Source organism: Ptychodera flava, chromosome 7, assembly GCF_041260155.1.
Source record: "Ptychodera flava strain L36383 chromosome 7, AS_Pfla_20210202, whole genome shotgun sequence".
Lineage (NCBI taxonomy): Eukaryota > Metazoa > Hemichordata > Enteropneusta > Ptychoderidae > Ptychodera > Ptychodera flava.
In genome coordinates this window covers 4,423,421-4,439,551 of record NC_091934.1, presented here as the reverse complement: position 1 = coordinate 4,439,551, position 16,131 = coordinate 4,423,421, and the positions used below count along the sequence as shown (strand labels likewise).

At 35.3% G+C, this 16,131-nt stretch overlaps 1 protein-coding gene across 5 annotated transcripts in view; it reads left to right on the top strand.

Annotated features, from left to right (window-relative positions):
- The window catches only part of LOC139136607 (nephrocystin-4-like), an 81,706-nt gene that overhangs the window by 17,628 nt on the left and 47,947 nt on the right, over nucleotides 1-16,131 (top strand). For 4 of the 5 annotated variants that reach the window (XM_070704367.1, XM_070704366.1, XM_070704369.1 and 1 more), the window contains exon 2: nucleotides 7,980-8,463. The exons of the other annotated variant lie outside the window; for it this stretch is intronic. In XM_070704367.1, the coding sequence (XP_070560468.1) occupies nucleotides 7,999-8,463 (465 nt within the window). In that variant the 5' untranslated portion in view covers nucleotides 7,980-7,998. The remainder of the gene's footprint in view (nucleotides 1-7,979; nucleotides 8,464-16,131) is intronic. 5 annotated transcript variants of the gene reach the window in all.

The window sequence follows — 16,131 nt, the reverse complement described above, 5'->3', positions numbered from 1 at the left end:
CAATTTTGGATGAAATTGGTTCAGGATGTGTATTAAATTTACAAGTCTGATAGACATGCAGACAGACATACAGTTGCTTCCCTTGCCTGGAATATATGAATAGTGGGCCTTTATGTACAACAAAAAAGATCCATTCTTTAACATTTGTCATGTTTCAGAGGCATTTCATTCAAGCTTTTAAAGCCAACAAACCAAACTTACTGTTTACCAGAAAACACCAACGGCATGTAATGTACATGTATTTTATGACCTGAAACAGTGATACAAAGCAAAGACACAATGCTGCCTTTTCTTGTGTATTGTCAGGGTCAACAATAGGATTATCCTTTCAATGATAATCATCAAACAGTGCATAGCCTTCTATAGGGTCCATGGAAACAGTTACAGCTATTTACATGACATTAGTACACACTGTACAGGGATATGGTTACAGTTAGCATAACAACACAAAGTAAAGCTACTATAAGCCATACATGTGTACTGTATTGGTAAGTCTTAAAGAAGATTGTGATAATTATCCAAGGTAGTCACCAGGGTGAAAAGAATGCGCCGTGTTCTTGCACCCTTGAAGGTGATAATGAACAAGTGCTATGTGAGTGTGGGAAAAATCATTGAAATTGTAAGTACACAGTACCCTCCCTACGTATGCAAAGTTGACAGTTGTTGTACATTGTTTTTGCTGCTATGAACATCTCCAAAACCATTACAAATTCAAGTTAGGAAAATCAACAACAAAATTTGCCTTTAAGATCAATATTTCAAAATTATCCAGTTATTTAAGCAGTAATGTGGATTGAATGGATGATATACATTGTACATGTATCAAGAAGTCATATAGAACTCAATGAAGATACTGTGAACTGCAACATTGTCAACAAGTAGCAAACAAAATAGTATTTTCCTTTCAACTGTTCATTTATGATTATTTGTCAAAGTCAATTTAAATTTTGATTCAGCAAAGAATTGAAAAATAATTTCTCTAATTCTTCCCACACTCAAACCAGAATCAAACAATTCATGAATCATTAATTTAAACTGAAGATATTAAAAAGTGATAGTTTATTTAGAGTTGAATATTAAATAGATAAGTAAAGTTCAATTTTTGTTGACCTGGTTTTAATACTCTTGGAATAGAAAATTGTATTATGATGTATGATACTATAAATGTAATATATGTAAACTGCAGTCAAGTCAATATTTGATCAATAGTATCAGGAAATGAAAGGTAAAAGTGCCAGGTACATCATAGAATATCAAATTAGTGACGTCAGAGTGTTTTCAGTTATATTACAATCAACTAGCAAACATACAGAATATACACAGACTTACAAATGTATGTCTACCTGCATTTACGAAAAGTGAGGATTGAGGCAGCTCTATGCGTACAATACATGAATTAGATCTTGTTCTTCTTTGAAGACAAAGATAGCAATTTATACATCATCACAGGAAAACAATGAATGATTAAAACAGTTATCAATATTTCACAACAACTCTAAAATTAAAATTCTGTTGCAAGTAAAGTGACAAATTCTTGCCTATAACTTTTCAGTTTCTACAACTGTGTCTTTAATAACTTTCTGAGTTCACAGAAGCTAGCGTCTGCTCTAATCCCAATCTAGAATCTTTCCTGTATTTCTGTACCTCAAAATATCCCGGATGCTGAAAGGCCAGACACATCCTAGACTTCTCTAATCCTTGTATGAATCTCAATACAAATATCTAACTTACAATTCTAAGATACATAATCAAACAAAGTACACTTATCTGTAACTAGAAACCAAAGACATGGTCAGTTGTAAGGAACCACACAAATACCATAGAGTACTGTAATTATGTCATGTGTGTTCAGTGGTACACCTTCATTTTATGCATACATGTACCCAGGTACATGTACCATAGAATTAAAATGAATGACTCATTAAAAAAGGTGTTGTCAGAGTTCGTGCTGGAGTTTGCTGACTGCTACAATCTTCAGTCATTATCCTCATAACTGTTGCATCTACCTCAAAGAAACAATTTTGACAAGTCTGTTGACAAGGAAATCACAAATTAACTTTCAGTATTATTTGTAGATCCTGTCTCTAAATGCCTATTCTCAGGAACATCATTGTACTTTATTTGTATTTGTTTACAAACCAAAACCAATCCTCTGAAAGACATTTACATACAACATGTTAAATAACTTCTAAATTACGGTACATACCAGTACATGTCAGTATTCAGTCAGCTTTACACATACCAGTACACTCAAGAATGTAAAAAGCCAGCTGGCGTTAATAATTGTCTCACATGTACCAGGGGTACTGTACAGTAGGTAGATTACATACATTACTGGTGTATACCACATGAATTTCATTGCAAAAAAAACTGAAATTTAGTTTTTGTCACTTGTAATTATGAAGGTGAATGAAATGTGCTAAATGGGAGCCTTGGTCTTGTTTATCATAGGGTTCATTATAACCATGGAGGCCTATTTAAACATTAAAATGATTAAGTTTCGTACCATACAATGTACAATGTATATATCTGCATGTATCATATGTATGAGATGAAGCTGTATCCATGGCGATAATGGTATTGCAAAGTTAGGTGAAGGCACTGCTATTGACTTTTCTGAAATGCTTCGGAAACGTCAAACGGAGATAACTTGAGCTTATAAGCTTCAAAATCTTGCAAAGGAAATATTCATGCAGTGCAGTTTGTAAGTAGCAAGATTGTAATCCACTGTAGTGGAAATATTACACTGAAAGTATCAACGGCTGAATCCATTAGATAAGGGGCCATTGATAATTAAAACACGCGCACAGCAAACGCAACTTCCACGTTTAAAGGGGAGGGGGTTGTCTGTATTTCCATTACTGTGTGCAAAAATCACTCTACATGTTTTTATATCGCAACATCTCACTCCATGTTTTACTTTATTGCAAAATGTCGAGCTAAATTGTTGCTTGGTGCATACAAGGCCAATACACCATTATTTTGACATACATGTGGTTCAGTGCATAGTGTAAAATAAACATAACGATCATTTTGGATACACTTTCAATTTATTTCATTGCATCATTGTTGTGTTGATGCTGAACAAGGATTGATTTTAGAGGGGCTACACCAGGGGTGGTGGGAGCGTACATGTATACGTGATGCATGATTTGGCCAAGCAGTTCTGTCTGTCGCTTCTCTGCTAGGTGACTGGATGTCATATATTATGGGTTCAAACCTGATTGAAAACACTGTATATTCATAGCCATGTAATGACTGATTGTAGGTATGATACAGAATGAGGCTAAGTTGGATTTTCACACTTCCAAACTTTTGTTTAGGAGGGGAGGGGGTGGATGGTTGACGCCCAACACACTTATTTGCATTTACGGTGCGCATATTTTAATTATCCATGGCCCCTAACATCAATGTGTATCACACTATGGAAAACATTGGCAGCTAATTTCTCATCCTTAAATTTCCCTGATACATCACTTAGGATCACAGATTTTATCATTTTCACAAAACAGAAAGATTCAAAGGTAAATGTAACTTTAATACAAACACATGGACAGTAGCTATATGCACCAATATGTTCATATACAGATGTACACAAACACATACAGTATTCTGTATACCTGTACCAGTACATGTGTGTTTGTATGTCAATATATACATACATGTACATGCATGTACTGGTACAACAGTAAATACAGTATATATTCATTTTAATAAATTTTAAAGTGTTTTGATTACTTTTAAGAATATAGAAATGAATGTGTGTGCACTATACAATTAAAAATGATAAAAAAACGTATGTTATGCTGGATTCAATGTGTGCGGCATTTGATGTAAGAAGACTTTGGATCTTGGATTTACACAAATTACTATTTTGAATGGTGCACATAGGGACATCAACAAGGATTTTAAGTCTGGCTGTACGAAATCAATGAATATAAATTACCCATTGAAGACTCTGCATTGACGGCTCTAAGCATGGCCTCTGGGCATTCATTTTGTTAAGGGGCATTCCTTTGCTCATAGATTGATAAATGGGCTTGTGCTGTTGCCAATTTGTTAACAATTCCGTAGTTCTTCCGTGACAATTCCCAGACTAGAGATTACCTGACTTCAGTCTTACAAGTAATGCTCAGAAACCATGATTCATTGACCCTAAATGTAACCTTTCTCAGCCAAAGCCAAAGGTATTTTACATTGTGAGAAATATTTTCTCTTTTCACATAAATACAGTGTACTGATTTATAGTTTTTTCATCCAAACATTTTGTACCTCATTGTAAAATGGAACAAACTGGGCCCTACTGATGCTGTGTCACCTTCTGCAAAATGAACTATTCCAATTTTCTAGGTATATAGTCTTAAATATCTATTAATCAGTAATGCTGTCAGCGTAATGGAATAAATAAAATACTTGCACATGTATGGTATACTGTATGTCTGGCCTTGCTTTCAACTCTGTACAGTTGACATTATTGAAAGAAGATATTTGATAATGTGCCTTCAGCAAGATGTAGTGTCATTAATAGGTTTCATGAATACATTTAGCATTCAATGATTAGCCTAATGTTCAGAGTAATTTGATGGATATGAAATTTTCAAGACATAAGAAAGTGGGTTTTTTAATCTAGATGATACCTGCTCAGTGTTGAATCATACATATTGTAGTACTTGCCTGCAGCAGTTTTCTATTTCATCCACATTTCAATATTTCAATAAAGCTATCCTTCAAGGATTAAACCATGAACTTTGACATTTTATTATAAATTATAAATAAAAAACAATGAACTTTTAAATGCAATTGAATTATAAAGGTTTGAACTTAATGATAAATATCAAATAAAGTGACTCTGTTTTCACATAAATAAATCGCTGGTATCGGAAGTTGATAAATTTTCAAATAAAAGTGAAGTCTTTGAGTTATGCAGGAGGCAAAATTTTGAATACAGAACCAAATGAATAATTTTACAAGTACAAACCCTTGATCGGAAGATAGCCAATTTGTGAAATGACCCTTAGGCAGTTGAAAGCATCCCATGTACTTGCATAATCCTTGATTTAATCCTTTGAGTGATGTATTTTGCTCCCGCCAAAATTTTAGTGCAAATTTTACCAATTTGTATTAATTTTTCTGTAACTTTTTTATAATTTTGGACCAAATGTACATCACATTTCATTGGCTACAGTTTTTTCTCAAAATTTTGGCAAAGATCTGAGAAAAATTGACTTGGGTTTATTTTATAAAGGGGACAAAAATAGACTGGCACTCAAAGGGTTAATCAGCTGTGTACAGCTTTGAAATCAGTTTGACAAATTCATGTTACATAGCAGATGGATCATTTCTGACATGCCTGTTGTACATTGATCATGACAGTTTTGATGAAATGAACTAGAAAATTTGTACAAAATTGCTGGCAGTGTAAAATGATGGATATATTGCCATGGCAACTGCTTGATAAAATTTATCATCAACTAAAGCTGACTGTATGCAAAACCACTTGACTTGTCATTCCATGTACTCTGGCTTATCTGTTGTTGCTGTGTAATCTCACAGATTATCAAAACAGTTACAGTAATCCTTGATAAAATATTCAGCTTGATTGTGATTAGAAAAGAAGAGAACATTTAAGGATTTTCAATGGCTTTGATAATGAGGATACCATGAATACGGCAGGGTATCTATCTTATGAAATCCAAATTTAAGACTCTGAATTTATGCTCATTTGTAGTGTATCATATGCTTCTTCCTTCTTTGACCATTTTAACTAGTTAATGAAGGATACTTACATGTGTAATGCATCATGCTACAGCTATTAATAGAGGTATATACAGTATATAGTTAATGTGAATAGTAGCTTTGTGTTTGATACATGCTACATATGCAGTACATGCACATCATGTGATATACAAGTTCTTTCTAATGACAACCTTATAGATCTGACACAAGAACAGGTACTTGAAAAAATATATGAATGGAAAACCAAATCTTCTGTCTGCATTGTTAAAACCCTTTGGACTCATTCCAAAAATCAAACAACATATTTATATCACAATTACAATTTCAAAGGAAAATAAAAGATAGAAACGCCTCATAATCTTCTGAAAACTTAAGTTAATCCCAATCCCTGCCTTTTTTGAGCTGGGGTTTAGTTAGTAAGATGTACAGTAACAGTGTAACGTTAAAACTGTCAACAGCATAGTCTTTGATTTGTACAAATACAAGTTTATTATATCAAGTGATAAGCCATTCAAGTCTGTGCAGAAAAATCCCTGCTGAGAATCCACAAACTTTATCTCTAAAAACAGAAGAACTCTAAAATTGAAGATGTGTACAGCACAAGATAAGAATTCAGTGTAATAGGTTACACTCTTGTATCATGACCAGCTCTCAGTCCTCTAGATATGTTTCCTTATGGACATTGTGCATTCAGGTTTGCTTGCATTCAGGGTTTTTGTCATCCTATGGTATTTGTCTAGTCTCTTTTCAACATAGGTTGTCTCAAGTGGTCCCAGAGGACACTCAACTTGTAAGTTGTAACATACATGTAAAGGAGGACATCCCTATTGTGAAATTTCTGTGGCTTAGTGTGTGAAATCAACCAAATGTGCTTCTAGGCATCGTCTGCCCTGTCATTGTAATGAACACAAATTTCATGTTCTACAGGTGATTAGCTATCAAATATTATTTATGTCACACAGGAACATTTACAAATAATGCTGAATTATACAGTAAGGTACAACAGACACATGCAATATGACACACTTTACAATTAAAAGCTATCTACGGCACGGTCACTTTTTCAGCATCATCAGGTATATGATGCCATTACATGTACAGTATGTAACAATATGGTCCAGTTTGTATCTCCATTGTCTCAATGATGACATAGAAGTGATCTGTACCAGCAAAACTCAGTCTCCTAAATTCTAGCCATGTTGTCCCCCAGATTAATAGGTCAACATTGTATATACATTGCATATATAGTTTAATTTGTACAAGACACTTGTTTGGCACAAATGGAAAAAAATTCTGATGTTGAAGAGCAGCTTTTTAATAAGCAAGAAGAAGGTTTACCAGGGTATCCAAAATTACCACCTACTGTGTCAAATGATATAGAGTTTTAGGTATTGCCTCGGTAGATAGATACAGTACCTATATTGTCCAATGGGATAACAGACACCTGTTGAATTAGCAACACGTGTTTGGAGGTCATCTTTGTGATGGATTGTGTTACAGTAATACTAACAGGTGCTGCAGTTACGTACCGTATGGCATTGGTTATCTTTTGGAATTGCCATGATATTGTCAGGAAGTTTTTTCATTTCCAAATGCAAGAGTCTATTTCCTTTGGTAAGTTGCAGGACCGGGTCTTGTTTGAACATTCAATGGCAACCATCGGTTATTCAGCGTTTTACAATAGATATTCTCTATCATTTGTTGTCATTGCAGTCCCCAGATATTGTTTATGGTACAGTAGAGGCAACTTGGACCAAGTGAATTTTCTTCAGTTTTGCATGATGTAAATATTGCTCTATGATTTTCAAAGTGATAGTTTGTGATCTGAGAAATAAGGATTAACAGGAATAGCAGATGGTTATTTTTTTCTGGAGTCTGTTGTCAAAAAGATAAGCTGAGATATTAAAAAACTTTGTGGTATAAATATTGGCAAAAGCTTATTCTAGGAAGAGTAATTTTTGTATGAAATGCACATTATTAAAGCTGGAATATGACAGTGTATTATGTGTATTGAGACATTATAGCGTCATATGGAACTAGAGTTTTTTCTGGATCACTTTTGTGGCAAGAACATGGACATTTAAATGTGCATATGGGGTAGTGTGATGGTGTATGGAAATCCAGGCTGGAATCATTATGTTGGTTTTCAATGGTGCATAGTCGTATGTTTTGACATGTACATTAGGTGTTCATTATAGAAAGATGTTGATCAGTAAATGAAGTATGAATGATTTTACTGACAGGATCACCAAGGGAGCTTTAATGACAGTTGGAGCTGCAGCAGATATCAATATGACGAGCCGATCAAATTTGTCGGTGAAAAGCCCAGTTGTTACAATCATCACCCCACCAGGGTCTCCTGACCCCGGTAAACATTCACTACCACATCTCTTGGGTACAGATGAATGGCAGCAATTCTTAGAGGACCAGTATGGCCAAACACCGCGTGTTACTATCACTGAACCGACTCCAACTACTCCTAAGGTTATCAAACAGTACACTCAAGCAGAGGAGTGGACTAATGAACTAAAAAAAATGTACAGAAAGACAAGGACCCTCCCTGCTGATGACCGACGAACTACAGAACATTATTATGGATATGTACCACCAAGTGAGGAATCGTATGGATTTTGTGTCAATTTTTCCTTTGTTGAGGGTGTGCCGCAAGTCACGGGTATATCCGGTACTACAGACGTGCCATCTGGACAACCTACAGCTAATGATTCGGTTGGTACATGTACATTGTACATCTTACTGTAATTCTTATCCCGGCCCATAATGGACTCAAGCAAACTTTTCACTCCAAAATGTACTCAGCTTCACCTCGTACATTATGTGGTGCAAAGTTTGCTTTCACCCACTATAGGCCATGAAGCTGTACATTATTACTTAAATAATGAATACACGAAAATTATCTTGTCTTTAGTGAAATGTTTTGGCTGCAATGCCATGCAAATTTGGTGAACGTCAGGAGAATGTGCCTCAGGGACAGATACTGTGACTCTCAATTTTGAACAATCCTTTTCTGATCTACTACTTGGTGTAAGAAAACTTTTCACCATCTTAGTTTTTCAAAAATCGAAAATTTTAATTTTTCTCCATAGAGTTTACACAGGGATGGCAGCCATTTTGAATTTCAAATATCGATAAAAATTTGCAAGGTGACCCCCAATTTTTATTAGCTACTATAGACTATAGTCTATAGAAGCTATTGGGATGGGTATCCGTCCGGCGTCCGTCGTCAGTCTGTATGTATGTATGTATGTATGTATGTATGTATGTATGTATGTATGTATGTATGTATGTCCGTTTGTGAGGCGTCCGTCCACTCAAATATCTTGAGAACCGCAGTACTTACTGATTTGATATTTGTTGTGTAGATGAAAAATACAATTTTGAGAAACTGTTTTTTTTAATTTTTTGATATTGTTGAAAATAGGCAAATTAATGCCAAAAGAGGTGTTTTTGGTAAAAAATCTTCTTCTTCATAACTGCCGGTCAGACAGCTTTGTTATTTGGTATACAGGTCCCTAGGGGTAACCCAACTTAGACTTGTTCAAATTGTGATGAAATATGCAAATCTGTATTTTTAAGGAATTTTTTTGTCATTTTTGGTCAAAATTTGACTGACATTGTATGTAATTCTTGTACTGTATAAACCCTATCAATTCACCCAGAAAAAATAATTAATATGATTTTAAATAATTGAATTAATTAGGAAATCATCAAAGCCAAAATAATTTTAGTGTAGAATTATCAGAAAGTTCAACTTTTTTTGACAGTTCATAGTGAAATGCTTACCATCTTGGAGGATTAAAACATGTAAAGGCAACTTTCCTGAATCCCAACTTTGACATATTCTGAACCGTCATTTATTGTGCCCTGTATGTTATCTAAAAGAAATTGCTCAAAATAGTCAATAGAGATAGAGATAGAGATAGAGATAGAGAAAGTTCTAATTTCCATTTATGGTTGACTTGGTAAGGATAAAATAAAATTACTTTTTGAGGAAAAAAATAGAGTGGTCAATTAAAAGAGTGGTCAAAGTGATAGGGTTTTTATGGTAAAGCTGGGCTGTATAAAGATTCCTCATGTGCTATTTATAGCAATTATGCAATCTGTGTAAACAGTGCAATGAAAGTGTAACATGATTCCTTATAATGCTTTTGATGACCTTGAACTTCTTAAGGTGGTTGGAAAGGCTATTTTTGCACCAATTCTTTTCTCAGAGTTAATGTCAAGTTTCAAGTGTTAGAATCAAGATATTTAGTTCAAATTTTCAGGATAACTCCCTTAGTTAATATTTTCTCCAAAGAATATAAAAATTGTATATTTGCAGCCATGATTTTGAAATATGACACCAGTAAATATTAAAATTTAATTTTTCATATTTTTTTTACATATTTGAATTTAATAATAATTGGATAGTATCAATATTACCAAATTAGTTATAAATATGTTGACACTATTTATTGTAAGATTTGTACGGCAGGATTTGTAAATAAAATTGTTTTTAAGATTTTACATGGGTTTATATATCAAAAAATCATTAAAATTCTTTCAAATTTCAAAATGTGATTTTTCAAAAAGTACTTCAAATACAGGAAAATTGTGCCGTACAAATCTTATCTGTAACCTTGTTAATAGGCTGTAAAAATTTCATGTCCATATCTCATTTCAAAGTTGGATTAAATTGGTATACAATTATGTAGGAAAACTGCTATATTGTCAAAAATGTTGAAAACAAGCCATATTTGCACCCCTCTTTTGAAGTCATAGAGCAGTTTTTTTGGTTAATCTCACTTTTGACACCTCTTTGACACTCAAAGAATCTAAAAATGCATTTACAATAGCAGTCACTCACTCTGAATGCCAGCACCACCTTGTCAAACTTTCCTGAAAACAGCAAATAATGACTTTCCCTTTTCAAACATTTTATTAACAGCTAGGGGACCTCTACCATAGTTAATACACTAAGGACTCCCCAACTTCTTCTTATTTGGTCAGTTTTTCAAAAGTTTTAACAGCCTATAACTCTGCAATGCCTTTGTGCCCAAATGTCTAGTTTTTTTTATTCCACAGAGAATGTTGACTACTTTTATATTTTAATAGTTTTGTTGAAATTTATAACTGACGCTCTAGCCTTTCCAACCACCTTAAGTTTCAAACATTTGTCTCTTCAGTGTGCTTTCTCTGAGTATGTACAGTCTCAACTTATTAAACAGACGGACCAGAACGAGGCTCGACTAAGCCACGGCTATCGAACGCAGCGCTCAGGTTGATTCAAGATTACTGTTGTATTACTACAAATTTTCTCGTCCAAAATCACTCTCAGGTGTATTGTAAATACCCTAGAGTTGAATCTACGCTTAAATTTCTCGAAAATTTGCTTATCAAGCTAGATATCCATACTTCAAAAAAGAAGTCTGAACCAAGAGAAACAGCATGGAAGAACGTGGCAACGATGACGTAAGACCCGTTGTTCTTCACTTTCAACGATGTCTTTCCAGAGAAACAACGAAATACCGAACTCTATCTAACACATGAAGAGGTCTATATCAGCGCAAGTGGCTCAATTTCTACAGAGTTCCTTCGCTGTATACAGTTTGCTGGTGGCCTCTGTCGCATTTATATTGACGGACTGGAAAACCGTATGCGGATCATGGCTTCAGGTATTGTTTTGAGAGGTAAACTCATACAAATTAGAGAACGCAATCCATTTATTCGTCGCTCTGAAGGTGTACGGCTAACCCTCAAAGGTTTGCCTTTTTCGGCAGATAACTCAATAATTCATGCTGGGCTTCAAAAGTACGGATGCGAGATTACTGGAATAAACCATGAACAGCTCCGTGTCAATGGCAAGCTAACGGACTGCTATACCGGAAATCGCTATGTGTTCGTAAAATCTGTCGCCCGACCGATTCCAACTCATAATATCAAAATGGGAAAATCTAATAACATTAGAATTTATTATAGAGGACAAAAACAACAAATGAAAACTATCGAGAAAGTGTAACGTCAGCCAGTCAGCAAGAGCGTCAGGACACGTCATCTGTGCAGCCTATTAGCAGAACACAGAACAATGCTGGAGCTGCCGAGTTCAGTGATGAACCTGATGAGAGTGATGAACCCGATGAGAACGACGCAACTAGTACTGATGCGACGGCTACTGAGATGGAAAATGTCGAGCATAAGATAACCGAGAATCGGTCAGAAAAATCATCGATATCATCTACCACTATATCTGACCTAGAATCGTTTATTGATAAACAGTATGTACAGAATGTTGAAAGTGCTCCAGCCGACGATCATGATGCGTCTACCGTCGCGCGGGATGATGATACGGTGGAGAATGGCAAGAAAAAATCGAAGAAAAAGAAGAAGAAAAGTAAGAACGCGGATAAACGAAATACAACCCAAGACGCGATGCAGCAAAGAAGCGCCGCAAATGAAACACCTGTCAGGACTACGGGGACAGATGTTCTCGCAACATCGTCCAATACGAGTGCCACCATTAGACGCACGAGGTCCCTCGAAACAATACCACAAACATCGATTGTAACCTTCCTGCGTCATCAGCGCAATACTCAATCGTCGAAACATGCCGTGCTAGAACAGGGCACCGCGTCACCGAGAAGGAAGCGTCCACTACAATCACCCCCTGACTCACAACAATCTCCTAAACGAGATAAACCACCGTAAGCCATCAATTTGTATATAACTTGCATCTTTTCGTCTTACAATGAATGACCATGAACTGAAATGTCTAACTCTAAATGTTCGAGGTCTTCGTGACACAATTAAACGTGAATCACTGCTTCGATGGGTTCTTAAACAACGGGTTCATGTCGTTTTCTTGCAGGAAACGCACATCACTGAAGACATTTTGTCTGATTTTCAGTATTCTTGGAAAGGTCAAGCTTTTCATTGCTTTGGAACCTCAAATAGCAGGGGTGTTGCTATTTTGTTTCATCCTGATATCAATGTTATTGTTACGTCTACAGAAAACGATTCTGATGGCAGAAAGTTGCTGGTAAATTGCAAAATTTTTGAGAATCACTTCACGTTTGTAAATATCTATGCTCCTAATAGGCCAAAGGAGAGAAATATTTTTCTCCAGAATACTCCAAATTGGATTTTTTCCAATGTGATACACAATCTTATAATTGCTGGTGATTTTAATTGTTTTCTCGACAAGTTCAAGGATAAAAAAGGCGGAAGTCTTAATTTTGCTTCGAGTTCAATAACTGCTCTTAAATCATTTTGTTCGTCTTTGAAAGTTGTTGATGTGTGGCGCTCTAAAAATCCTAATGTATCAGAATTTACTTTTCGTCAAAAGACACCATTAGTCCTGTCAAGGCTTGATTTTTTTTATTCCGAAAACTCTCATGGAAAGTGTTAATTTTTGTAAAATCCAGCCAGCCATCCTCACTGATCACCGTGCTGTTTTTGTCTCCGTTAAGATTTCCGATTTTCCAAGAGGACCGGGAGTCTGGAAATTGAATGCAAATCTACTACAAGTAGAAAAATACAAAGAAGGTATAATCAATGTAATTGAAAAAACAAAAATAGAAAGTCGTAGTTGTCCCATTGATTTAACTTGGGAACTCTGTAAAACCCGCATAAGGGATTTCTCTATCAACTTTTCCAAATCACGTGCACAAGAAAAGCGTGACCGCCTACCTGTGCTAGAACAAAAACTTGTAGAGCTTGAAAAGAAAATAGACTCAAACCTTGACTCGATGGTCCTAAATGAGTATGAAAAAGTGAAGTTTGAGATTGAGCAACTCTATGCTGATCAGGTAAAGGGTGCCAAAGTAAGGGCCAGAGCAAAATGGTATGCAGAAAGTGATAAGCCGACTAAGTACTTTCTAAATCTTGAAAAAAAGCGCAGCTCTAAAAATGATATTGTAAGTCTGAAGGATGGCGAGACCACATTACAAAATCCTGAGGATATATTAAATGCCACTCGGGGTTTTTATCATCAATTATACTCATCAAATAAGGTTTCTAGTGATAGTGTCAATACTTATTTAAATAATATCATTGTCGAGAATAGTGTAAATGCCCAGGAAAAAATACTGCTGGACATGCCAATTTCATATAGTGAATGCACTAAAGTTGTTGCCAGTTTAAGAAATGATAAAGCCCCTGGGAGTGATGGGTTAACAGCGGAATTCTATAAGGAATTCTGGGATTGTGTTGGCCCTATAGTTCATGAAACCATATGCAAATGCATGCAAGATGGTAAATTATCATATACACAAAGACATGCCCTCCTCCGTTTAATTCATAAAAAGAATGAACGAGACAGACTTGAAAACTGGAGACCGATAAGTCTTCTTAATTTGGATTATAAGATTATCGCCTTTGTTCTTTCTGCCAGACTACAACCCGTTCTAGGTAGGATTATTAATCATGACCAAACAGCCTATCTGAAAAAGCGCTTTATTGGGCAAAATATTAGATTAATTTACGATATCATTGAGTATACACATAATGAAAACTTACCAGGTGCTGTCCTCTTTCTTGACTTTCGAAAAGCTTTCGATACAGTTGAGTGGAATTTTATGTTCAATGTTCTCAAGAAGTTTAATTTTGGGGATAATTTTATTAATTTTATTCGAGTCCTGTATAATGACTGTCAAGCTAGTGTGTTGAATCATGGATGGATATCACAACCATTGCTACTTAAAAGAGGTATACGACAGGGTTGCCCCATATCTGCCTTGCTCTTCTTATTAATCGTTGAAATTCTTGCTATTAAAATTAGATCTGAAAAAGACATGAATGGAATCAGGGTATGCTACTCAAAAAATTTATCAAAAGAAATACGCATTTCCCAGGTAGCTGATGATACTACCATTTTTGTTTCTGATAAAACTTCAATAACTAAGGTTTTAGGTATTGTTAACGACTTTAGTTTAGTAGCAGGCCCCACTTTAAATATCAGTAAAACTGAAGGTTTGTGGATTGGTTCCTTGAAAAATATAAAAGACTCCCATGCAGGCATACGTTGGCCAACAGAACCTATAAAATCTCTTGGTACTTATTTTTCAAGTAACCCGTATGATGGGATTCGTTTTGCCTTAGATAAAAAACTGTCATCTGTTGAAAACACTCTAAATCTTTGGACTCATAGAAACCTTACTTTGTTTGGCAAAATTACTGTTATTAAATCCTTGGCAGCTGCAAAAATCATGTTTCTTTTAAATATCTGCACTGTCTCGGAAGATTTTCTCAAACGTTTAGAAAGAATTTTCTTTAACTTTCTGTGGGGATCAAAGTTCGACAAAATTAAGCGCAAAACTATTATTGGTGATTATAACCAAGGTGGATTAAAAATGTATGACGTATTCTCTCAATATAACTCCTTCCTTGCTGCTTGGATTTCACGTTTTCTGAGAGAAAACTCCGATAATATTATGCCTTCATGGAAATGCATTCCCCTGTTTTATTTGTATAGAGCAGGACTTGATAAAATGATTTTCACATGAATTTTGATGACTCAAAGTATTGTCCGGCCACACCTGGTCTCCCGGACTTTTATAGATATGCCATCATCGCATGGCACAAGGCTGGTGGGGGCTGTTCACCAGTCAACAATGCAAAAGATATCGTACAACAAGTTATCTGGTGTAACAAACATGTTCAATTTAAGGGTAAAGTTCTACTATTCAAATCATGGGTCGAGTCTAATATTTTCTTAATAAATGACGTCATTGATACTGATGGTAGTTTTCGTATACGATGGCTTTCATGTAATATTCATGACAAGTCAAATTTTGTATGTGAGCTGTTTATGTTGTATAATGCCATACCAGCTGGCTGGCGTGCTCAAGTAGAGCAGTCAACTTCTATTTTGCAACCAGAGCCGCTGAACTTGTTGACAGCCTCTGTTTTTCTGCCAGGTTTTTCTTCACGAAAATTTGTCAACAAAATCACAACAAAGGAATACTATTGGTCTTTCATTCGTAAAAAATTTGTCGAGCCTTGGGTTTCCAAAAAGTGGAATCGAGTTTTAAATTTAGGAAATGACTTTAATTGGTCAGAACTATGGTATAACAGAGTTATAACTGTAACTAAGGAAAGAAAACTGTCAAACTTTATGTACAAATTTATACATGACATACTTCCACATGGTTTAAACCTGTACAGGTGGAAAATAATGGAAACCAGTCTTTGTCAGATCTGTATGTCAACAAATGACCTTTGTCATATGTTCATAGAGTGTGAGCGTGTTAAGCTTTTCTGGAGAGACTTTCAATCCTTTTTATTACAAAACTTTCATTTTCATGTAGAGATCACCTTGAAGACACTTTTATGTGGTCTACCAAATCAAAACAAAGTTGTTAATCTTCTTATAGTAGTAGCAATGTTCACCATCTATAAGTC